This window comes from Cebus imitator, unplaced genomic scaffold (genome assembly GCF_001604975.1).
Source record: "Cebus imitator isolate Cc_AM_T3 unplaced genomic scaffold, Cebus_imitator-1.0 Scaffold102, whole genome shotgun sequence".
Lineage (NCBI taxonomy): Eukaryota > Metazoa > Chordata > Mammalia > Primates > Cebidae > Cebus > Cebus imitator.
This window is the reverse complement of record NW_016107417.1, coordinates 2,849,994-2,873,139: the sequence shown is the minus strand read 5'-3', so window position 1 is coordinate 2,873,139 and position 23,146 is coordinate 2,849,994. Positions and strand designations below refer to the sequence as shown.

The 23,146-nt window shown below is 59.3% G+C and overlaps 1 protein-coding gene across 5 annotated transcripts; it reads left to right on the top strand.

Moving 5' to 3' along the window:
- Positions 1-517: 517 nt before the first annotated feature.
- Positions 518-23,140, top strand: PCNX3 (pecanex 3). 5 transcript variants are annotated; one of them, XM_017537445.2, is made up of 35 exons: positions 518-1,203; positions 1,548-1,735; positions 1,974-2,073; positions 2,196-2,235; positions 2,342-2,437; positions 2,671-3,798; positions 4,234-4,357; positions 4,454-4,629; positions 5,034-5,124; positions 5,562-5,697; positions 6,907-7,067; positions 7,858-8,011; positions 8,296-8,328; positions 8,562-8,733; positions 8,837-8,947; positions 9,356-9,447; positions 9,599-9,708; positions 9,868-9,973; positions 10,097-10,189; positions 10,346-10,496; positions 11,577-11,721; positions 12,073-12,250; positions 13,242-13,350; positions 13,465-13,594; positions 13,999-14,057; positions 14,166-14,381; positions 15,008-15,261; positions 19,898-20,128; positions 20,303-20,406; positions 20,738-20,885; positions 20,984-21,214; positions 21,296-21,570; positions 21,939-22,072; positions 22,155-22,453; positions 22,530-23,140. In XM_017537445.2, the coding sequence occupies exons 1-35, from the start codon at positions 1,051-1,053 to the stop codon at positions 22,740-22,742; spliced, it is 6,141 nt and encodes a 2,046-aa protein (XP_017392934.1). In that variant the 5' UTR covers positions 518-1,050; the 3' UTR covers positions 22,743-23,140. The 5 variants fall into 5 exon arrangements, with proteins under 5 accessions (XP_017392934.1, XP_037597525.1, XP_037597524.1 ...); XM_037741597.1 differs by having other exon boundaries at positions 4,451-4,629; positions 5,562-5,667; positions 6,946-7,067; XM_037741596.1 differs by having other exon boundaries at positions 4,451-4,629; positions 5,562-5,667.
- The last annotated feature ends 6 nt before the right edge of the window (positions 23,141-23,146 follow it).

Here is a 23,146-nt window from a genome sequence, read left to right as displayed (position 1 = left end):
AAAAAAAAAAAAAAAAAGAAAAACGACGCTATCCTATTTCGACTATTCCTGCCTGTTCCGGAAAGTTGTTCTCTACTCCCTAGGTCTGAGCTGTGACCCGGAAGTAGACGCTGCCAGGAGAGAGCAAGTTCATGACGTAGTATGAGGTCCAGCGTTAAAAGGGGCGGACCGAGAGGGGCGTGCTTCAGTAGCGCACAACTCTCGCCGCAAGTAGGGGAGTCCACGCCTCCACCTTTTCCCCGCCTCCTACAACTCATTGGGAGAGCTGTGCGCCAATTACTTTGCCATTACCCAATGGCTACTCAACTGCCCCTTTGGTTCCGCCCAGTCGTCGCCCCTAGGCCGGCAGCTCCTAAGTCTGCGCATGCGCCAAAACACACGCACTTGCTCTAGTACCAAACTCTGCGCAGGCCCAAAGGGCATCCCTCGCCTCACACAGCGCCGCCACCTATCTGCGCCTGCGCATTCATGCCGTCAAGTTTTCCTTTTCCGGGTCCCAATTGGAACCGTCGGGCGCATGCGCTGCTGCAGGCTGGCTGCTCGCGGATCCTTCTTCCGGCCTCCTCCTTGGGCCGGCACCGGCAGAAGCCGGGCGAGCGCGGAGCCCCAAGCGAGTGACCTGCGACCCCGGAAGTGGACCCCAGATCCCGGGGTTCTCCCCGGCCGGGAGCCTAGGGAGCCGTTGCCTGCACCCTGAGAGCACCCACCCCACGCCCACCTCTGGATGCTGCCGACGGGTGCCCAGCCCGTGCCCCGCGCCTGCCTGCCAACTCGGCCCCGCGGAGCAGTTCTGGGCCAGGGGTGGGGACCCGGACCCCGCCCCTAATGCGGCCCCACCCCCGCGCCCGGACCTTCCACTGCTGACTGTCCCGGCCGGCCCCGCCCCCTGCCCGCACACTCGCGCGGCCGAGCCCCCCTCCCCCGCTGGGGGAGGCCATGGCGTGAGCGTGAGGCCGGGCCCCGGGGCCCTCGGGCGCCAGGCGGGGCATGGGCCGGGGGCCGCCCCCATGAGGGTCCCGGGAGGGGGGCACGCGCAGAAGCGGCGGGGCCATGGGGTCGCAAGTGTTGCAGATCCTGCGCCAGGGGGTGTGGGCCTCGCTCACCGGCGGTTGGTTCTTCGACCCGCACCAGAGCACCTTCTCCAACTGCTTCCACCTCTATGTCTGGATCTTCTTGCTCATCTTTCCCTTCTTGCTGTACATGGTGAGACGCCACTGCCACCTGTAACTCCAGCCGGGAGAGGGAGGGCAGCCTGGCAGGGATTCGGGCCGTGCCCTGGGATCTGGGATGTGGGGAGAAAGGAATCACTGCAGAGTTTGGATCTGTGTGGAAGAGACCAAAGTCTTCCTTTCTTGGATCCAGTGACCTTGAGCCCCACATTTAACGTTATCCAGCTAAACAGAAGACAGCCCCTTGCCGAAATCTGTGTACTGGTTGTGTGGAGGGGTGATGAAGTCTTCTTGTGAGTCTGTGAATGCCGGCCGTGACTGGTGGTAGATCCTGTGGGGGCAAGGCTTTGTGAAAAGGGATCTGGCTTTTATCTTCAGGTCCTGCCTCCCAGCTTGATGGTGGCCGGCGTGTACTGCCTCGTGGTGGCTGTCATCTTTGCTACTATCAAGACCGTCAACTATCGGTTGCATGCCATGTTTGACCAGGGCGAGATCGTGGAGAAGCGAGGCACTACCATGGGGGAGCTGGAGGAAGAGCCTGCCCAGGGCGACAGCAATCCGCCCAGGTGGATGAGATAGGGGCTGTGCTGGGGATTGAGGGTTTTTGTTGCTTGGTCCTGAGTGTTGCAGGGTGGAGTAGGCGCTTAGAGAACATTGGCTCTCTGAGTGAATGTGAGCACTTGTCCTGTATTAGCCCTGGAATTGTAAAGTCACTTCTGAAGAGGAAGCAGTGACAAAGATGGGAAAAAGTAACATGTGCAGAGAGGAGGTTAGCCCAAAGCTGCTGCTCTTTTTCACCGCCAGGGACCCCGGAGTGGAGATGACGGTGTTTCGGAAAGTCAGTTCCACACCCCCAGTGCGCTGCAGTTCCCAGCATTCTGTGTTTGGTTTCAACCAGGTCTCGGTGAGTGGGCCTGGACCTTAGCTTGTCCTGCTGCTCCTCTGTGAGCCAGTCCCTGCTGTGGGTACGTCCTGAGCCTACTTCTTGCCTTGTTTGCTCCTTCACGCCTCTCTCTATCTACTCAGGAGCTGCTTCCCCGAATGGAGGACTCTGGGCCCCTAAGAGGTAGGTGGCTGGTCTTCAGGGTTGGGGCACAGTGCTGTGGAATGGGGGCTGGAGCTGGTATGCTGTGCCGGGGGTCCTGCTGACACCTCTGGGGCCATCGTTGCAGACATCAAGGAGCTGGTGCGGGAGCAGGGCAGCAACAATGTGATCGTGACCTCCGCCGACCGAGAGATGCTAAAGCTCAGCTCGCAGGAGAAACTGAGTGCGTGGGCCTGATGGGGTCCGGGCTTGTGGGGTAGAACAGCTGTTTCATCGTTGAGTCCCCTAGATTCTGGTTCCATCCTGGGTTTCCTCTGTACTTCTCTATGGGACCTCCCCAGCGTGCTGCTTTGGCCTGGCTCTCAGGGAAAGTACAGGGCATAAGATCCCCATTAACCACCAGTCTCTTTTGCAGAAAGTTCTTTTCTCATTTTCTGTCTCCCTTTCTTCTGGCAGTTGGAGACCTTCCCCAGACGCCTCCTGGGGCTGTCGTGGACCCCTCTCTTCCCAGTACAGACTCTTCAGAGCCTTCCCCCCTGGCTGGAGATGGAGTGCCCTGGAGTGGGAGCGGCATGGCTGATACTCCCATGAGCCCCCTGCTGAAGGGGAGCCTCAGCCAGGAGCTGAGCAAGAGCTTCCTGACCCTGACCCGGCCTGACCGGGCCCTGGTGAGGACCAGCAGTCGACGGGAACAACGCAGGGGGGCAGGCGGCTACCAGCCCCTTGACCGGCGGGGCTCAGGGGAACCCACGCCCCAGAAAGCCGGCTCCTCAGACTCCTGCTTCAGTGGCACTGACAGGGAGACACTGAGCAGCTTTAAGAGTGAGAAGACCAACTCCACCCATCTGGACAGCCCCCCAGGGGGGCAAGCCCCTGAGGGCAGCGACACAGACCCACCCTCTGAGGCTGAGCTGCCTGCCTCACCAGATGCTGGGGTCCCTTCAGATGACACGCTGCGTTCCTTTGACACGGTCATTGGAGCAGGGACGCCACCGGGCCCAGCTGAGCCGCTCCTGGTTGTGCGGCCCAAGGACTTGGCCCTGCTGCGGCCTAGCAAACGGCAACCACCCCTTCAAAGACACTCTCCACCTGGCCATGCCCCTCGACGGCCCTTGCTTGAAGGTGGGGGCTTCTTTGAGGATGAAGATACGAGTGAGGGCAGTGAACTGAGCCCAGCCTCTAGTCTCCGATCGCAGCGCCGCTACAGTACTGACAGCTCCTCTTCTACTTCCTGCTATTCCCCTGAGAGCTCCCGGGGTGCAGCAGGGGGGCCCCGGAAGCGGAGGGCCCCCCATGGGGCTGAGGAGGGGACTGCTGTGCCCCCCAAGCGGCCATATGGGACCCAGCGGACGCCTAGCACCGCCAGCGCTAAAACACATGCCCGTGTGTTGAGCATGGATGGGGCTGGGGGTGATGTCCTGAGGCCCCCCCTGGCTGGCTCCAAGGCCGAGTTGGAGGCCCAGGTTGGGGTAGAGCAGGCCGCTGGTGAGCCTGCTGTGCTGCCTGCTGAGGCCCGAAGGGGACCCGCTGCCAACCAGCCTGGCTGGCGAGGGGAGCTGCAGGAGGAAGGTGCCGTGGGGGGAGGTGAGTGCTGGCTCCAGAGGCAGGGGCTGGGGGAGGTGAACTATGGGCTTGGGTTTGGGCAAAGAGCCGGTAAGGGTGGACCTAGTCAGCGTCAGCTCAGTGATGAGTGACGTTGTTTTCCAAACCTCTTAGACACATGGGGCTCTGCCGCCTGGCCCCACTTTCTGTAGTTAACACCTGAGTCTGTCCTCTGAGGACTGTGATCATCCATGCTCATTTTCCTATTACCAGTGGGATGGGGCAGGACAGATCAGTGTCATCCTTGTTTGCAAGTGAGGAAACTGAGGCATGTGGCTATGTGACCTGACTGGGCCCCAGAGCCAGGGCATGGTTGTACTAGGCCTTTAACTCCCTGCTGGAACACCGTCTGTAGCATTACTCCCCCAGCCCTGTCTGAGCATCTGTCGCTTATGCTTCGGGCCTCTCTCTGGGCAGCGGCCGAGGAGACTGGCAGGAGGGACCGCTCAAGCAGTGTGAGGCGGACCCAGGCCATTCGGAGACGCCACAATGCGGGCAGCAACCCCACCCCTCCAGCCTCCATCATGGGCTCGCCGCCCAGGTGAGCACCCTGCTGGCGGGGCCAAGGGGCACTGGGGGCTGGGGGGGGGCCTCAGGCTCTAACTGGAGTTGACCTGGGGCTGGCCCTCTCCAGCAGCCTGCAGGAGGCTCAGCGGGGCCGGGCTGCCTCCCACTCCCGGGCGCTGACGCTGCCCTCTGCGCTGCATTTCGCCTCTTCACTGTTGCTCACCCGGGCCGGTGCCAATGTGCACGAGGCCTGCACCTTTGATGACACCTCTGAGGGTGCCGTGCACTATTTCTATGATGAAAGTGGTGAGTCTACCCTAAGCCTAGCAGCCTGGTGCCTCCCCGCCTTCCCCCAACAGCCTGAGTCCTCCCAGCAGTGGTACTCGCTTGGCCCTGTGGCCAGTACACTGCCCCCACTGCCAGACATCATCCTTGCAGCTTCTCTGAGACACAGTGTCTCTGTCGTCTCTCTTTGCTAATGAGGAAACAGAGGCTTAGCCTGTGCTAGAGGGGAGATCTCAACCCAGGGGAGGTGACTGCAGTACCTGGGCTCTTGACCTGTAGGCCCTTTCCTGTCCAGAGGTGGGGCTGCCCTCTCAGGGTACACAGCACAGGGCTCCACCTTATTTGATGGGTCAGGGGCCCACGTGAGCTGGGCCTTGGTGCTCCCGTCCCAGCCACGTTGCCTCATCTCTCACAAATTACCCCAGGTGTGCGGCGCTCCTACACCTTTGGCTTGGCTGGAGGTGGCTACGAGAACCCCGTGGGGCAGCAAGGGGAGCAGGCAGCCAACGGAGCCTGGTGAGTCCCCAAGCCCGGCCTCCCGGGCCATTGTCTTGGCGGCCCGAATCTCTGGGCAGTTCCCCTGAGCCTGGAGTTTTCTCTCTTCTTGCTGGGCGCAGGGCAGGGGCAGCTCAGACTTGCAGGAGGAGGATGGGGAGCAGCAAAGGACAGAATTCCTGGGGTCCCTGGCTCTGTGACACTCCAGGCAGGAAGTTTCTAGGAAGCCCAGGGCTGGCTGGCAGGAGGAAGGTGAGGGAGCACAGTCTCAACACTTGGGCCAGGGCCTGGGAGGGAGGCACTTCTGTGACCTGCCTCCTCCCGACTCCACCACTTCTGTCCCTTGGGCCCCGGTTGGTCTTGGCACAGACAGCCCCACCTGCCTGGCCTTTGGCTCCACCCCACCCAGTCCCAGGCCTTGCCCATGGTCGCATCCTGAATGGCTGCCATTCTCACAGGGACCGTCACTCGCATTCCTCCAGCTTCCACTCAGCTGATGTCCCTGAGGCCACAGGTGGCCTGAACCTGCTGCAGCCTAGGCCTGTGGTTCTACAGGGCATGCAGGTGCGCCGGGTGCCCCTGGAGATCCCAGAGGTGAGGAGCAGCTGGGGAAGGGCTGTGCCAGTGGGGCGTGATGAGGTGGGCAGATCACTGAGCCTGGCCTGTATAGAGAGCTTGCCCAGGTGCCCCAGGAGGGACGGGCTGTGCTGAGTGAGGGCTCCAGGGGCCGTACAGTGTCTGTCCTGACATTTGATGGCTGGCAGAGGCTCTGGGTCTGAATGCCTGGAGAAGTCATTTACTTGCTTATTCTACAAATGCCTCTGGAATATATTCCTAACTCCGGAGGGGCCCACAGTTAACGGGGGCGATAGGTGTTAACGATGATACTTGCAAAAGCGGCAGTGTTCTGTTGTAAGCGGCGGCCACATGGTGACAGTGCTGCCCTGCGTACACTGTGGCTGCTGGAGTGCTCTGTTAACGCTTCCTGTCTCACTGCAGTCGTTAATGGTGTTCTCTGTTGCTCTTAAGAACATCCTAATTTGATAGTCAGTTTATGTCATTAATTTGTTAACACCAAAAGCACTAAGAATTTGCAAAATATTTCAGAATTTAAAGAATGTTCATAAAAGGGTCCCTGGCGCCTGACCCCCAAGGCCACAGATAGGCTGAGTAGCCCCCAGAAGCTCCCACCTGCCACCTCCTGGTTTATTCCTCCTAACCATGTGGGGTGGAAGCACGGCCAGCAGCCACCTCCAGAGGGAAGGGCTGTGTGCCCAGGCTCTCCATTTTATCCTCAGAGCCCAGCACAGGGCCAGGTCATAGCTGGGGCCCTGCAAGTACTTGCTGAGTGAAGCATACAAGAAGTGAGAGAGGTCAAGTAATGTGCCGAGGGCCTCAGAACTGGCGTTGGCACCCAGGCCTGTCCTCAAGGCTGAGCCCTACATGTACTCTCTGATGGGGTAATCAGAGTGACAGTGAATGGCTCTGTCTGGGAGGAGCGTAGCATTTGTGCCAAAGGTCAAGTGGATTTCCCTGAGCCTCAGAAGAGGTGGGAGAGTCTGCCTTACTGGGGAAGACAGGCGTGGGAGCTGGTGACTCTAGACAGCCATCGGGCCATGTCTTGGGAACCTGGAGAGAGGAGGAGTCCCTTGGGATGAAGGGTTCAGGTGGGATCCAGGGCAGCTAGAAGAGAGTCTTTCTGTGCTGATGGAAATGGTCAACCAGGCTGGTGTGCTGAAGCGGGGTAACAGTAGACCGTGTGGGGGGTTGTGGGGCTGACGGCCGCGGCTGTGGGGACTGCAGTTTGACCTGCTGGACCAGGACTCCCTGCACGAATCCCAGGAGCAGACGCTGATGGAAGAAGCGCCACCCCGGGCCCAGCATAGCTACAAGTACTGGCTTCTCCCTGGCCGATGGACCTCTGTGCGCTATGAGCGGCTCGCCCTGCTGGCTCTGCTGGACCGGTGAGTGCCCCGCAGTCTTGGACCCCAATTCTTAGAAAGCCCCTAGACCGTGGCTCCCCAGACTCTGTACCTGTGGAGGCAGTCATGGCAGCAGAGAGGCTGACTGCGGGCAGCTGAGGGCGTGGTGTTGGTTGGAGTCTGCAGTGGTGGTTTCTTAGGTTCATTTGGGGTGTAAGGGGGTGGCCCAGTGGGTGGTGCTGTGTTTACCCTGTCTATCCCAAAGTCCTTCTGAAAAAAATCTCATGTCCTATTCGCTTTCTTTATTAGCTTCTGTTGATTTGAAAATCAAGTACTGTAACCTAGAAAAGCTCACAGACAAGTTATCTCATCTTTCCCATTTCTCAGAGGGGATACCGAGTTCCAGAAAATCTGATAGAGAAGTCAGATAACTTTGGTTGTCTGTTGTAGAGAACTGGAGCCTAGAGCCCATGTGGCTCATCGTCCTTCTGGGTTTCTCTAGACAGTGACTGGGTGCTGGTCCCATGCACATAGCGTGGCATGCCTGAGGTAGCGTGCATGATGTAGCCACATGCAGTTAACTCAGCCTCAGCTGGGGATGGGAGAATCATGGGAGTGATGGCACCCTGAGCCTCGGTGTCCAGGGCCAGCAAAACTTGGGAAGGAGGGAGCAGTGGAATGGCCTCTGGAGCAGGTGTTCACATCTTCAGAGGACAAAGGTCTGGCATGGGCGGGGTCCCTCGATGGGCCTTTGGGGCTAGATCCATCTCCCCCACTGCCCCACTGGAAGGTGAGGCAGTACGGGCATGCCCTGACTCGGCTGTCCCTGCAGGACGCGGGGGGTGCTGGAGAACGTCTTCGGCGTGGGCCTGAGCAGCCTCGTGGCCTTCCTGGGCTACCTGCTGCTGCTCAAGGGCTTCTTCACCGACATCTGGGTCTTCCAGTTCTGCCTGGTCATCGCCTCCTGCCAGTACTCCCTGCTGAAGGTCAGGCTGGGCTCCCTGTGTTTGCTCCCCGCCCAGCTTTTCCCCAAGATTGCCCTTCCCACAACTCCAGTTTTGAGGGGTAGAAGCTGAAAGGTAGATAATTTGCCTAAGGTTCCCTAGAGCCGGCCAGCTCTCTTACAAGCAAGAAAACTGAGGCTCAGGACGATTTGCGGTTCTGACCTGGTCACTCATAACTGCCCAGTGGTGGAGCTGAACAGGTCCGGGGCCTCTGACCATCCCATGGGCACCGGCTCTAGTTGCCAACGTAGCCCTGTCTCTTCCAGAGTGTCCAGCCTGATGCGGCGTCCCCCATGCATGTGAGTACCCATGGAGAAGTGCCTCTGGGCAAAAGGCCACAGGAGGGGCTGAGACCAGGTGGGGATGAGGGTGGGGCATGGAGGGCCTGGGCTCCCTCACCACCCCCATCACCCCTACCTGGCCAGGCTTTCCAGCTTGGACCCAGGGCCAGGCCTGGGGCCTGTGAGTGTGTGCATGTGCCAGAGGCGTGGCCAGTGGGGGAGGCCCAGCTCCTCATGGGCTGACCCCTCAGGGCCACAACTGGGTGATCGCGTACAGCCGGCCCGTCTACTTCTGCATCTGTTGTCTGCTCATCTGGCTGCTGGACGCCCTGGGCTCCACTCAGCCCTTCCCACCCGTCTCCCTCTACGGCCTCACGCTCTTCTCCGCCTCCTTCTTCTTCTGTGCCCGAGATGTGGCCACTGGTGAGGCTGGGGCAGGGCTGCGGCGGCCCAGGAGAGTGAGTCCCGATGATGGGCTGCGGAAGGCCAGCAGGCTGACTGGGCCTTCGTGTTCCTTCTCTGCCAGTGTTCACCTTGTGCTTCCCCTTCGTCTTCCTCCTGGGCCTCCTGCCCCAGGTCAACACCTGCCTCATGTACCTGCTGGAGCAGATAGATATGCACGGCTTCGGGGGCACAGGTAGGACGCCTGCAGGTGGCTCCGGTGGGGCCCTGCAGAGGCCCAGGAGGGCCCTCAGATTGGGTCTGCGGCTCCACCCTTCTGGAACCTTCCCCCGTATCTGTACTGCAGATTCAAGGGTCCCTTGCCCCTCCCCTTCCCATCTTTCCCCTGTTGTCTCCTCCCCTTCCCCTCCCTTTTCTTTGCTCTTCCCCCTGCTTCTCTCCCCTCCTGCCCTCCCTGGCAAGTGGTTTAAATGTGAGAATCCTGGCAGCTCTGAAGGTCACTTGGGGCTGGGGGCAGCAGAGAACAATGGACTAGGGGTGCCGTTCCAGGGAGGCCAGCCTCGGAATTGAGGGGCAGCCGGGCTGGGGGTAAGGTGGGGTACCCACAGGTAAGAGCTGGGTTGTACTCCTCCCCACCACGCAGCTGCCACCAGCCCGCTCACTGCAGTCTTCAGCCTCTTCCGAAGCCTGCTGGCCGCTGCCCTGCTCTATGGCTTCTGCCTTGGGGCCATCAAGGTAGGGTGGCTTGCAGGGTAGGGGCATGCTGCGGTGTGTGGGGGTGGTTGGGGTGGGGCTGTGAACTGGGCTCCGCAGTGGCTTCTCACACGGGCAACCCGGGCCCTGTGCTTACCTCACTTCCCGTGACCAGCATGTATTCTTTCCCCAGACTCCATGGCCGGAGCAGCACGTCCCTGTCCTCTTCTCCGTCTTCTGTGGCCTCCTGGTGGCGCTGTCCTACCACCTGAGCCGGCAGAGCAGTGACCCCACCGTGCTCTGGTGGGTGCCCGCACGTGCCTGTGCTCGCCCTGGTGTGTGTGCTCTGGGTGTGTGTTTGTGTCTGCATGGTAGGGGTTTGTGGTCTGTGCATGTGCCCATGACTGACTGGGGCTGGGGGGCGGGAGGGGCGTCCTCCTCCTGACTCTTCCTCACCCCCAGGTCTCTGATCCGGAGCAAGCTCTTCTCTGAGCTAGAGGAGCGCAGCCTGGAGACAGCCCGGGCCGAGCCCCCGGACCCCCTGCCGGACAAGATGCGTCAGTCGGTGGTAAGGGGCCAGGAGTTGTGGTTCTATGGGGAGGTGGTGGCAGGTCCTGCACGGTGGGGGTCCTAGGAGGGGTGTGTCCAGCCTGGGACGCTGGGCAGCTGAGTGTCTCTCCTGGCCCTGCAGCGTGAGGTCCTGCACTCCGACCTGGTGATGTGTGTGGTGATTGCCGTGCTCACCTTCGCCATCAGCGCCAGCACTGTCTTCATTGCCCTGAAGGTTTGTGTGGCATGGGCTGCCACCTCTGGCTGTCTTGGTGGGAGCCTGTTCCATCTGAGGGCCCTGGGCAACCCCTCCCCGGCCTGTGCCGGGTGGCCTTCTGTGGCCCCTTGGCCTGCTCCCATCAGCTGAGCCTTTGACCTCTCCCTCCTGTAGTCGGTGCTGGGTTTCGTGTTGTATGCGCTGGCTGGGGCCGTGGGCTTCTTCACACATTACCTGCTGCCACAACTCCGCAAACAGCTGCCCTGGTTCTGCCTGTCACAGCCTGTGCTGAAGCCGCTGGAGTACAGCCAGTACGAAGTGCGTGGTGAGTGCCTGCCCCTGATGGCCAGGCCTGGGCAGTGGTTCAGGCTGCAGCCTGGCTGGTGGGAGCTGTGGTCCTCTTTGCTCAGGAGTGCCAGCAGGGGGCACCCGCTGCCCACACTACCCTTTCTGCACTCTCCCTCCCCTCTGTGTTCCCACTGCCCGGCTTCGCTCTCCACCCACTCTTCTCCCTGTGCCCCACTGTGCCCTTACCTTGCCTGCATTGCCCTAGTCCTGCCTTCCTTGCCATCTGTGAGGAGATGGAAGAATGAGAACCCCAGGGCCCTGAAGGGATCTCTTGTCCAGAAGTAAACACTGGTCACCAGTGGACCAGATCTGCCTGGAGCACATTTTTACCGAGCTGTGTAATGGTTTTTTAAAAATTCTGGAGTCTGTATTTTAGTGTCTCAATTTGTGATATGAGGATCCGTTATTCTTGGTTTCTTTTTTGTTTTTTTGCAATCTCTGTTTCCTGGGTTCAAGTGATTCTCCTGCCTCAGCCTCCTGAGTAGCTGGGACTGCAGGCGCCTGCCACCATGCCCAGCTAATTCTTGTATATTTAGTAGAGACAGGGTTTCACATATTGGCCAGGATGGTCTCCATCTCTTGACCCCATGATCTGCCCACCTTGGCCTCCCAAAGCGCTGGGATTACAGGCATGAACCACTGTGCCCGGCTGTTTCTTGTTTTTCTTAAAACAACAGAAGATTTTGCCAACCTGAGCCGAGGGGTGCCCTTTAGAAGGGACCAGCATGCAGGCCCACTGTGCACTTGGGCCCTAGCCGGCCTGCTGTACGTGGGCATTTGTGATTTCCTCATTGGCCTTGTTTTCACAGACTGCAAAACAGGGCAGAGCGCCCACCATAGAGCAAGCCTCGATGTGCTAAGTGGTATGTGGAGCCCTTGCCCTCCTGGGGCTCGTTGCTCTCATTTGAGCTGCTACAGATCAGTTCCTCCCCTGCGGAGTCTGAGGACCCAGGACAGCACAGCCTGTGGTTTGCCTGCCCTCCTAGGGAAGGACTTCCTCAGGGAAGGCGGGCGTGTGGAAGCCAGGTGCTGGCCAACAGTCCTGGCCTCTCCGCAGGTGCCGCCCAGGTGATGTGGTTTGAGAAGCTGTACGCTGGCCTGCAGTGCGTAGAGAAGTACCTCATCTACCCCGCCGTGGTGCTCAATGCCCTCACGGTGGACGCCCACACAGTCGTCAGCCACCCGGACAAGTACTGTCTCTAGTGAGGACCACCCCTCCCTTGACGGTCCTGTCATCCACATTCCCTTTTGATCCACGGGGAAACTGCGGCCCGGAGAGGGAATGAGTCATGTTTAAGGTGGCTCAGCAAGCTAAAGCAGGACCCCAGCTCCTGACACGGCGTCCCATGAAGTGGTTGCCTCTTTGAAAGCAAATGTGTTCCCCACCCCCAGAAGAGCAGAGACTAAGAGTCACGGGCCTGAAAGAGCAGGGGCCAGCCTAGTAGAGCAGAAGCCTGGGGTTGCCCTCAGGCCAGGGCAGGGGAGGGATGGGACACCTGGACCTACTGCCCCTGTCCCCCACCGAGCACCCAATGCCTGCTCCTCACCTACAGCTGCCGGGCCCTGCTGATGACTGTGGCTGGGCTGAAGCTATTGCGCTCGGCCTTCTGCTGCCCACCCCAGCAGTACCTGACACTGGCCTTCACTGTCCTGCTCTTCCACTTCGACTACCCACGCCTCTCCCAGGGCTTTCTGCTTGACTACTTCCTCATGTCCCTGCTTTGCAGCAAGGTGAGGACACCAGGCTGCCCAATGGGAGCCGAGCCGACTTCTGCCTGGATGGGAAGAGAATTTCCTGAGGCCCTGTGGCCACCACTCTATATCAGCCCCATGGGCCTTTGCAGCAGTTTCTCGAGGAAGGGGTTACTTCTACTGCCTACAGAGAGGAGACTGAGGCTGAAGGAGGTAGAGGGACTTGCCTCAGTCTTTCAGGGAATTGGTGGTCAGCCAGGATTTGAACCCAGGCCTGTCTGACCCCACGGCCACCTCCTCCAAAATGGTTGGGGTAGTCAGGACCTGGACTTGTCCTGGAGGCACACCTCTGGGTTCCGTGCCCCTTTGCCACCCTGGATCCAGAGCAGTCAGAGCTGAGTTTCGGAAGCCCCGAGGGCCTGAGCTGTATAGGTGTATAGGTGCTCTGCCGGGCTGTGGCATTCCAGGGCTTTGGGAGTCACTTTGAACTAAGGACCATTCTCCTGCACTCTACTGGAGGCCAGCGGTGGTGCCTGGAACCCCAGGCAGGCCTGAGGCTTTTTCTCCCTCACTTGGACGTTCTGTTCTTGCTTTCTGGCCTGGCCGAGGATGTCGGGTGTCCACACTGCATACCCTCTGAGGGCAGAGCCTGTGACTGTCCCTGACTTTCAGTACCATAGTCTAGCTCCAGCCTCACTAGTGACGTAGTGGTGTGACCCGAGGAAGTCATTTACTGTCTCTATTTTCTCTGAACCTCAGCTTTCCCATCTGTGAAATGGGGCCAGCCATAAGAATAAGAAGCTGCCTGGGTAGTTGTGTGAACTAAATGGCTACTGCTCCTTTAGAGCTCCGGCAGGGGTTGCTAATGGTATCAGGAGCCTTGAGCCATATCCAGAGCACAAGGGCTGGCAGTGATCTTAAGCTTGGCCCCAGTGGGCCATGACCCAAGCCTCTGAATGGGGACCTGGCATCTGGGGGCTTCCATGAGTGACCGTGCATGCCTTCTTCCTCTCCCTGCCGGCCCTGCCAGCTGTGGGACCTGCTGTACAAGCTGCGTTTCGTGCTGACCTACATCGCGCCCTGGCAGATCACCTGGGGCTCGGCTTTTCACGCCTTTGCCCAGCCCTTTGCTGTGCCCCGTATCCGGCCTGTGTTTGGGTGGGGGTGGGCAGGGAAGGCTGTGGCATGGTGCGGTGGAGGTGGTGGGGGGTCAGGATGTCCCGCCGCCTGCTGTCTCCTTGACTGTGGTTCAGACTCGGCCATGCTGTTCGTCCAGGCCCTGCTCTCGGGGCTGTTCTCCACGCCACTCAACCCACTGCTGGGCAGTGCCGTCTTCATCATGTCCTATGCTCGGCCCCTCAAGTTCTGGGAACGTGACTACAAGTGAGTCTCACAGGAGGCAGGAGCATGCTCAGCAGGGCAGGAAGGGAGGGGTCTGGATCCCAAGCTGGAGGCCATCCACAGAGGGGCTGCAGCAGGTGTGAGAGGGTGTGGGTGCAGTGGGGACACTTGAGGCGGCGGATCCGATGAGGGCAGGGCCTGCGCCAGGCCAAGGTCTCAGGCTCACAATGTGGGGGCAGTGGGGCCCCGGGGTGAGCCCAGCCTCCCTGCTGCCTGGCTGTGTGTCCTGTACAAGTCCCTTCATGTCCCTGAGCCTCAGTCTCCTCATCTGCCCGTGTAATCGGGCCATCATGGATGGTATTGGCCTTGGGGCACAGGGAGAGCATGAGCAGGGCGCACACTTTCTTTGCCGTCTTGGCTGACCGCCTTGTTCTCTCTCTGAACAGCACTAAACGCGTGGATCATTCCAACACCCGCCTGGTCACACAGCTGGACCGGAACCCTGGTGTGTACCCAGCCATCTGAGGGGCTTTAGAGCAGGGCCTCCCTGGGGCGGGAGACAAGCTAGCTAACTTGTCATTTTGTCCATTTGCTTGTCTGTCCTGGGTCCTAGGCGCTGATGACAATAACCTCAACTCCATCTTCTATGAGCACTTGACACGTTCTCTGCAGCACACGCTTTGTGGGGACCTGGCGCTGGGCCGCTGGGGCAACTATGGCCCTGGCGACTGCTTCGTCTTGGCCTCCGACTACCTCAACGCCCTGGTACACCTCATCGAGGTTGGCAATGGCCTTGTCACCTTCCAGCTGCGTGGCCTTGAGTTCCGGGGTGAGCCTCGGGACTAGGCTCGGGTGGGCAGGTGCGGCTTGGGCCTGACACGGGCGCTGCGTTCGATGGCATGTCGGAGCAAGGTCCAGTCCAGCTCTACCAGGGCTGGCAAGTGGCCTTGGGCAAGGCACTCCTCCTCCCAGGGCCTGCATTTCCCAATCTGAGCAATGAGGTGACAGGGTCTCTTGGCCAAACCTGCACCTACCCTGCCTTTAGGTCCCAGTGACTCTACAGATTGCTGCAGTGAGGGCCTGGGCCTGGAGGTCTGGGTTCTCAACGCCAGCACCCCCGGCCTGCTCTGTGGTTTTAGGCTTGGCCCACAGGTTGGGTGCTGTGAGTGAGCCAGCCCCTTCCTCTCAGGAAGACGTGTGTGTTGGATGCCCCACGAGTGCAGAGGAGCCAGACCCTGTGTCCCCGCCCCCTCCTGCCCTGCCCTTTGATGCTGGGAGTTGGGAGGAGAAAGGCAGGCACTCCTTTATGAATCCTTTCATCCAATAAGGTTGACTCCCCTGGCATCCGGGGGCTGAATGGCAGCAGGTGTCTAATGCCATGTTGGTCACTTTCCCAGGACAGGGCAGGATAGGGATTATCCTGGCTGCCCCTGACTGCACACTCCTCTCCCGCAGGCACTTACTGCCAGCAGCGCGAGGTGGAGGCCATCACGGAGGGTGTGGAGGAGGACGAGGGCTGTTGCTGCTGCGAGCCCGGCCACCTGCCTCGGGTCCTGTCCTTCAATGCTGCCTTTGGGCAGCGCTGGCTGGCCTGGGAGGTGACAGCCAGCAAGTATGTGCTGGAGGGCTACAGCATTAGTGACAACAACGCCGCCTCCATGCTACAGGTTTTCGACCTCCGCAAGATTCTCATTACCTACTACGTGAAGGTACGGTGGGCAGGCACGGCTGGGCAGCACAGCCCAAGGGTGAGCGCTTGGTGCAGGAGACCCCATTACCTGCCTCTGGGTTGTTGGGAGCCTGTTTTGGCCAAGGGAAGCCGAGGCCTCAGTTTAAGTGTCCCCCAAGGTACCACTGCCAGACCTCAGGTAGCAGGGGCCTCTGTGCCCATGTGGTTCTGATGATAGGGGCCCAGGGCAAGGAAGGCTTGTGTATGGGCAGTGCGTATAGGACAGGTGGGCAGTTGTGGAAGCCAGTCTTTGAAACCACCAGTCCCCTGCCCTGGCTCACTCCGCACCGAGCATGGTGAAACTAACTGTGGTTGTGTTAATGATCTCACGGGAGCACTTCCTGAGCAGTAGTGTTTACCGTGGGTGGGCCCTGCGCTGGGCATCTTTCCTGAGCTGGGTAGAGCTCCCACCCTTTGAGAGGGGCCCTGCTATCTTACAGATGTGGAAGTTGGCTTGCAAAAGTTGTAGAATCTGAAGAAAGTGGCCAAACCAGGCCTTGAACCCAGGCTGGCCCTCTGAGCCACAGAGCTTTCCTGCCTCAACCTGAGCCAGGCCTGAGGATCTTGAGACCTCGTGGAGGTGGTGGGAGCTGGTGAGGCAATGTGGGGTGCATAAGGAGCCCTGGGATGGGGGTTCTGATCAGCCTAGAATGTCTCCTCCCTTGTGTGCCTCAGCTTATCCCTTGAGAAGTGGGGGTTATTGCAGTTCTGTGAGACGGCAGAAATGTTGAGGCTTGGCTGGGCATGGTGGCTCACACCGGTATTCCCAGCACTTTGGAAGGCCAAGGCGGGTGGATCACCTGAGGTCAGGAGTTTGAGACCAGCCTGGCCAATGTGGTGAAACCCCATCTCTACTAAAAATAAAAAAAAATTAGCTGGCCTTTGTAGGGCACGTTGGGAGCCAGATGTAAGGCTGAGTGCCCCACGGGCTCATGGGGTGTGCCTTATGCTGTGCTGAGGCGCAGGATCCGAGAAATAAAGAGACAGGACACAGAAGTACAAGGAAAATGCAGCTAGGCTCGGGGGGCCATGCCACCTATAAGCGGAGTCAGGCGAGGCCCCGAATGTCCAGAAGCGTGAGTATTTATTGTGTATAGGTTAGGGGGCAGGGCAGCGAGTGAAATAATCTTTAAGGATAGTGATGGGGTCGTGAGCAATAAAACATGGGGTCCACCCCCATTAGGTCACCTAGGCCAGGAGGTAGACAGTGCACAGCAAGGGGCCCATTCCCATGAAGGCAAGGGCCGTGTGCAGTAAGGGGTCCACCCCCATTAGGTCACTGAGGCTTGAAGGTGGGCCATGCGCAGTGAAGAGGGTGCAGTATGCTATACTTCTATCTATGGGAAAACTACTTCTAAGAAGACTTATAGGAGGATGCTTTAAGTCACATAGCAGTGACAGAGCTGTCAAGGTTACCGCCACCTTCTGGCAGCTTCCAGTGGGTTCTATGGGAAGATGCTTTTCAAGCAGCACAGTAGCAAGAGCTGATAAAGTTCACAGTCACCAAGGTGGATTGCCGTTCTGAGGGCAGCCTTCTGCAAGAACTGGAGCAAGGTCCTACAACTCCTTTATCAGGAGGAGTGGCTCTCGCCCCAAGCCTGCCATACAGCGGGTATCTTTACAATATTGAACGCTGCCGCCTAGGACATGGATTCTTGTCCTGGTATAACTGTTTTCCCTTACATCATGCTCTGCACTGTGTCTGCTCTAGGCATTCCTCCGATTATAAGCTACTTATCCTTTAATTCATGCTCTGTACTGTGTCCACTCTAGGCATTCCTCCGATTATAAACTAAGATATAATTATAGGTATATATGTAGGGAAACATTCTTTAGGCACTGATACTATCAACTATTAATGATTATATATAAAGGATTACATAAAGGGAGCCTTCAAGCCCTATTTCTATAAACTAATATATGATTACGTAAAGGATTATATAAAAGGAAATAGCCGAGTAGTAACACTATGAAGTGAGATATTCCTCAAGCCCTAACTGTACCAGGGTTCTGCTTAGCTCTCATTCCTCGGTGCCTATATGAGGGCCGAGGTGGTGGGCACCTGTAGTCCCAGCTACTTGGGAGTCTGAGGCAGGAGAATCGCTTGAACCCAGAAGGCAGAGGTTACAGTGAGCTGAGATCATGCTACTGTCCTTGAGCCTGGGCAACAGAGCGAGACTCTGTCTCAGGGGGAAAAAAAAGAAATTTTGAGGCTTTGTGGTGGTGCCCAGAATAAGGTCCTTGGAGTGGGGTGAGTTGCTGTTCACAGTCCAAACTCCCACATGCCTTCTCAGGGTCTGCCCCGGAGCTCCCTGTGTTGGGCTGTGGGGGTGGCCTATTGGGTCCCAGGTGAGCCTGCCACCTAGGCCCTCTCTGGGGTAGTCTTATGCAGCCCTGGCTGTCCTTTTGCCTCCAAAGGAAATCCTGTCCACGCCACACTTCAGAAGAGCTGTCATTTTTTTGTTGTTCCTTCTGCCTTCCTAGCCACTCTTAGGCAAGGATTTGTGAGACCATCTCCCTTTTATCAAGAAGGAGGCTGAGTCTAGAGAGGGACATTCCCAGCCCTAGGTCACCCAGTGGTCATAGCCCGCTCGACCTTCTGGTCCCGTCTTGCCCAGGTCACCCTGCTGGTCTGCCAGGCCAGGGCCGGCAGGTTGAGATGCGCCCTACCAGGTCTCTTGTCCCATGGGGAAGCCAACTTGCCACATCTAAGGCTTCCTTAAAGGCTGGGCAGAATTTGGGTCTGGTGAAGATGCCTGGAGGACCTGGGGAGGCTCCGCTGAGGATGTGGACTGAAAGTGAAGCTTGGAAGGACAAGTCAGGGCTGCGGGGAGGTGGGTATGCCAGGGAGCCTGGTGCATCGAGGGCAGTGTCCCAGCTGCAGGGATAGGTCCTTTGCAGCCTTCTAGGTTGGCCAGACAGGGCAGAACACCTCCCGTGAGCTTTGCCCTTCCCATGGGAGTTGCTGGGCTCCCAGACTGGCCCATGCAGCTGGGAAAGACCACGAGAGCAGGGAAAGGCACTGTGGTGAGGCTGCATGGAATCCGGGCAGTGCTTCCCGGGAAGTGCCTTGGGCAGAGCCCAGCTCACAGTGAGCGCTCACAGTGAGCGCTCACAGGCAGAGCCATGTCAGAGAAAATGATGGTGCTGGTGAAGGTTAACCAAGCACCTGATATGTGCCAGGCCAGCTCCTCCCCCTGTCCCTGAAGCTTTCCCTTTTTCTTTCTTTTTTTTTGAGATAAGGTCTCATTCTATCACCCCCGCCGGAAGGCAGTGGTGCCAGATGGGCTCACTGCAATGTCTGCCTCCTGGGTCCAAGCAATCCTCCCATCTCAGCCTCCCAGGTAGCTGGGACTACAGGTGCACACCACCACGCCTGGCTAATTTTTGTATTTTTTGTAGAGATGGGGCTTCCCCATATTGCCCAGGCTGGTCTTGAACTCTTGGGTTCAAGTGATCCTCCCATCTCAGCCTCCTGAAGTGCTGAGATTACAGGTGTGAGCCACCATGCCTAGCCGAAGCTTTGCTTTTCTGAGTCGTTTTAGCAGCGCTGGTGGTGCCTGGATTGTAGAGGCGAGCTATGGGCAAGAAGGTCAGTCCCTTGGGTCTGTCCTGGCCAAGGGCCTGCCCCATTTGCTCCATCTTGGGGTGGCACGTGGAACCCCTGTGACCTCACTGGCTGCCCTGCCAGCTTAACCAGCCTGTGCATCCTGGCCATGCCAGCTACCTGCCTTCCAAAGCTCCTGTATGTTTGTCCAATCAGATGCTTATAACCAACAGGGCCTCTTAACAAGAGGTCCAGGAACCCCCAGCTTTGGGTACCAGATGTGCCTGTGGCTTCTTTCTGAGGACAGGCCTGATGGCTGTCATGCTTCAGCTGCCTAAAGGGACCTGTGACCCAGGCGCTCAGAGGCAGACCCACTATTCAGTCTGTGCTTCCGGCCCTGAGATGGATCCCATAATGTCATGGTGGATAAGATATAGGGTTCAGATTGCAGTTCAGTCTGTGCCACCCCCCCACTGCCCCTGCCCCCCGTCCATGCGACGTCTGGATGCTGCAGTGCTCCAGGTTCTGTTTGTGCAGGAACACCAGCTCCTGCTGCTGCCCAGCCCACAGGCTGCACAGGCACCGAAGGTTCACCTGAGGGTCACACCCCAGGGTCAGGGTGCTGGCCCGAGGCAAGTGAGGGACAGGGTTCAGGGCAGGTGGGACCAGCCCTAACTTGATGACTTGGAAGCTGAGGTGGTGCATGTTGAGCATGATGATCTTGTACTCTTCCGGGGCTGCCATCTGCCTGAGCCTCAGTTTTCTATATAAACGGGGCATATCCTAGGGCAGAGGCAGGCAGATGCTGCCTGAGTGCTGGCCTCGGCTTGGGACTTCCCGCTCTGTAAGTGGTTACTTCCTGGCAGCTTTGTCGTTCCTCCTCCCTGGCCTAGGGGAAGGAGCCAACTTGCCTGGTTGCTCTTGAGAGCTGAGACGGCAGCTGTAGGAGAAGAGCGCCCCAGAAAGTAGACATAGCTCAGTCTGGGGGAGGAGCCTGTGAGCCTCGATGCTGTCTCCTCCAGTAGGCAGGGTGGGGACCCCGGCCTGACGCCTGCCGCTCCTCTCCTAGAGCATCATCTACTACGTGAGCCGCTCACCAAAGCTGGAGGCGTGGCTCAGCCACGAGGGTATCTCGGCAGCCCTGCGGCCTGTGCGTGCTCCTGGCTATGCCGACTCAGATCCCACCTTCTCACTGAGCGTGGATGAGGACTATGACCTTCGCCTGTCTGGCCTTTCGCTGCCCTCCTTTTGCGCGGTTCACCTCGAGTGGATCCAGTACTGCGCCTCCCGGCGCAGCCAGGTCAGGCTCCACTACCCGTGGCTGACACTTGGGGCTGTGGGACCTGGGCTTCCCCACTCCGCTGCTCCCCATTTGGTGTCCTCTTACCCTGAGCCTCCCTTGGCCTGCACCCCAGCCCCCACCCCAAGTTCCCTGTCCCAGGTCTGAGTTGGGACGGGGGTCCTTATGCCACAGCCTGTGGAGCAGGACTGGAACTCCCCGCTGGTCACGCTGTGTTTTGGCCTGTGTGTGCTGGGCCGCCGGGCCCTAGGGACGGCATCTCACAGCATGTCTGCAAGGTGAGTGCTCGGGGGTCGTGCTGGGGCTGCTGCCGTCCCCACCCCACCTCTTCCACCCGGAGCTCTGTGGTCTCTGGCCACAGAGGCCGCAGAAACCATGGTGGTCCTTCCTGTTGGGATAGTTCTTCTCCCACGGGCAGGGCACTTCTCGGTCACAACCTTGCCTGCTCCTCAATGCTCTGTGAGAGACATGGGCAGAGATTAGCCTCTTTGTCAGGATGGGGAAACTGAGGCCCAGCGTGAGGAAAGGCCTCTGCCTGGATCACTCTGAAGCCTTATCCCTGGGTCCTCCACACCACTCTCTCCCCTCCCTGATCTTCCTCCTGCTTAGCCTGGAGCCCTTCCTCTACGGCCTACATGCCCTGTTCAAGGGAGACTTTCGCATCACCTCCCCACGTGACGAGTGGGTCTTTGCTGACATGGACCTGCTTCACCGCGTTGTGGCACCTGGGGTTCGCATGGCCCTCAAGCTTCACCAGGTTGGGGAGGGGTGTGCACAGCAGCACGGGCGGGTGGTGGATGAAGCCTTTCTCCAGGGCAGGGCCACTGACCCCAGTCCCCCCGTTTTCCTCACCAGGACCACTTCACGTCCCCAGATGAATATGAGGAGCCCGCAGCCCTATACGATGCTATTGCAGCCAACGAGGAGCGGCTGGTCATCTCACATGAGGGTGACCCGGCCTGGCGCAGTGCCATCCTCAGCAACACGCCCTCCTTGCTGGCGCTGCGCCATGTCCTGGACGATGCCTCGGATGAGTACAAGATCATCATGCTCAACCGGCGCCACCTCAGCTTTCGAGTCATCAAGGTGGGGCTAGCCCCACCTGCCCTGAGCCCTGCCCCCAACCCCCCTTGGGCTGGCCCCCTGACCCTGGCGTGTGGCCCTCAGGTGAACCGGGAATGCGTGCGTGGTCTGTGGGCCGGGCAGCAGCAGGAGCTGGTGTTCCTGCGCAACCGAAACCCTGAGCGTGGTAGCATCCAGAACGCCAAGCAAGCGCTTCGAAACATGATCAACTCCTCCTGTGACCAGCCGCTGGGCTACCCCATCTATGTGTCGCCTCTCACCACCTCACTGGCTGGCAGCCACCCCCAGCTGCGGGCGCTGTGGGGTGGCCCCATCAGCCTGGGTGCCATTGCCCGCTGGCTCCTGCGCAGCTGGGAAAGGTGAGGCCCCGGGAAGGGGTGACGTGGCATGGGAGGAAGCCGAGGTGCAGCACCTGCCTCCTGGGTCTCAGAGGGAGGATGTGCCGGAGCCAGGGCTGGAATCCCGGGAGATGACCCCCTTCCAGAGCTGACCTGCCCCTCCTGGATGTCACCTTACCCCCAGAGCTGACAGTGGCCTTTAGCCGTTAAGTACTGTTGACAGCGCCACCCTCAAAACACCCACCAAAGTAGGGGGCAGCCTTTTCAAGGGGAGGATCCTGGGGCTCAGAGGTGTTGATGATTTATCTTGGGGCTGAGGACTCGTGTTGTGAGGCCTCTGGCCTCAGCTGTGTCCCTCCTGATCTCTTTTCTACCTCTCCCACTCCCAGGCTTCACAAGGGCTGCGGCGCTGGCTGCAATAGTGGCGGGAACGTGGATGACTCAGACTGTAGTGGGGGCGGTGGCCTGACCTCCCTCAGCAATAACCCTCCTGTTACACACCCCACGCCTGAGAACACGGCAGGTGAGGGGCAAGGCTGGGCTGAACCCATAGGCAAGGAGTATAGCCCAGCTGAGGTCTCTGCTGTCTTATCTGTCTCCTACAGGCAATGGTGACCAACCCCTCCCACTAGGCCCTGGCTGGGGGCCTCGGCCCTCCCTGAGTGGCTCTGGTGATGGGCGCCCCCCTCCTCTGCTGCAGTGGCCTCCCCCTCGGCTCCCTGGACCCCCCCCTGCATCGCCTACCCCCACAGAGGGTCCCCGGACCTCACGACCCCCTGGTCCTGGTCTCCTCGGTTCTGAGGGTCCTAGTGGGAAGTGGAGCCTGGGGGGCCGGAAGGGCCTGGGAGGATCTGATGGGGAGCCAGCCTCAGGGAGCCCCAAAGGAGGTACCCCCAAATCTCAGGTAAGGCGCCTATGGGAGGGCTGGGTCCCAGAAGGCTCAGGCCTGCTCGCCTGCCAACCTCTCTCCCCTCCCCCAGGCGCCTCTAGACCTCAGCCTCAGCCTCAGCCTCAGCCTCAGCCCGGATGTCAGCACTGAGGCCTCGCCCCCAAGAGTTGCCCAGGACATTCCTTGCTTGGACAGCAGTGGCCCTGAGAGTGGCACACCTACAGGCGCCCCAGGCGACTGGCCTGCCCATGCTGAGGAGCGGGAAAGTCCGGCAGCCCAGCCCCTGCTGGAACACCAGTACTGAGCCACCTGGCACCCACTGGACCTCCTGTTAGGCCTCAGTAGTGGACATGCTCTGCTGCCTCTGGCCCTCTCTGCTGGACCACAGAATTGAGTGGCTTTGACTTCCACATCTGAACCCTGACCTCTGGCTACCTTGGCCAGAGAACCAAAACTGAATGACCCATACCTCTGACCTTGACCCCTGATCTCTCTCATCCCCAGTCCAGGGCCTGGGCTCCCCAGATGGAGGCAGGCAGCCTCCCAGCCAGGCCCTAAGAGCCAAACCATGGGCTGGTCCCACTTGGAGCCCGTGGCCAGTACCACCTGAGCCCCTGGGCCTGCACTGCCTGCAGGAGTGGCCCCCTTGGCCTGGACCTGGGGCCTGAAGTGTGGGAAGGGTGGTTTCTTGGTTTCTTTCTTTCTTTT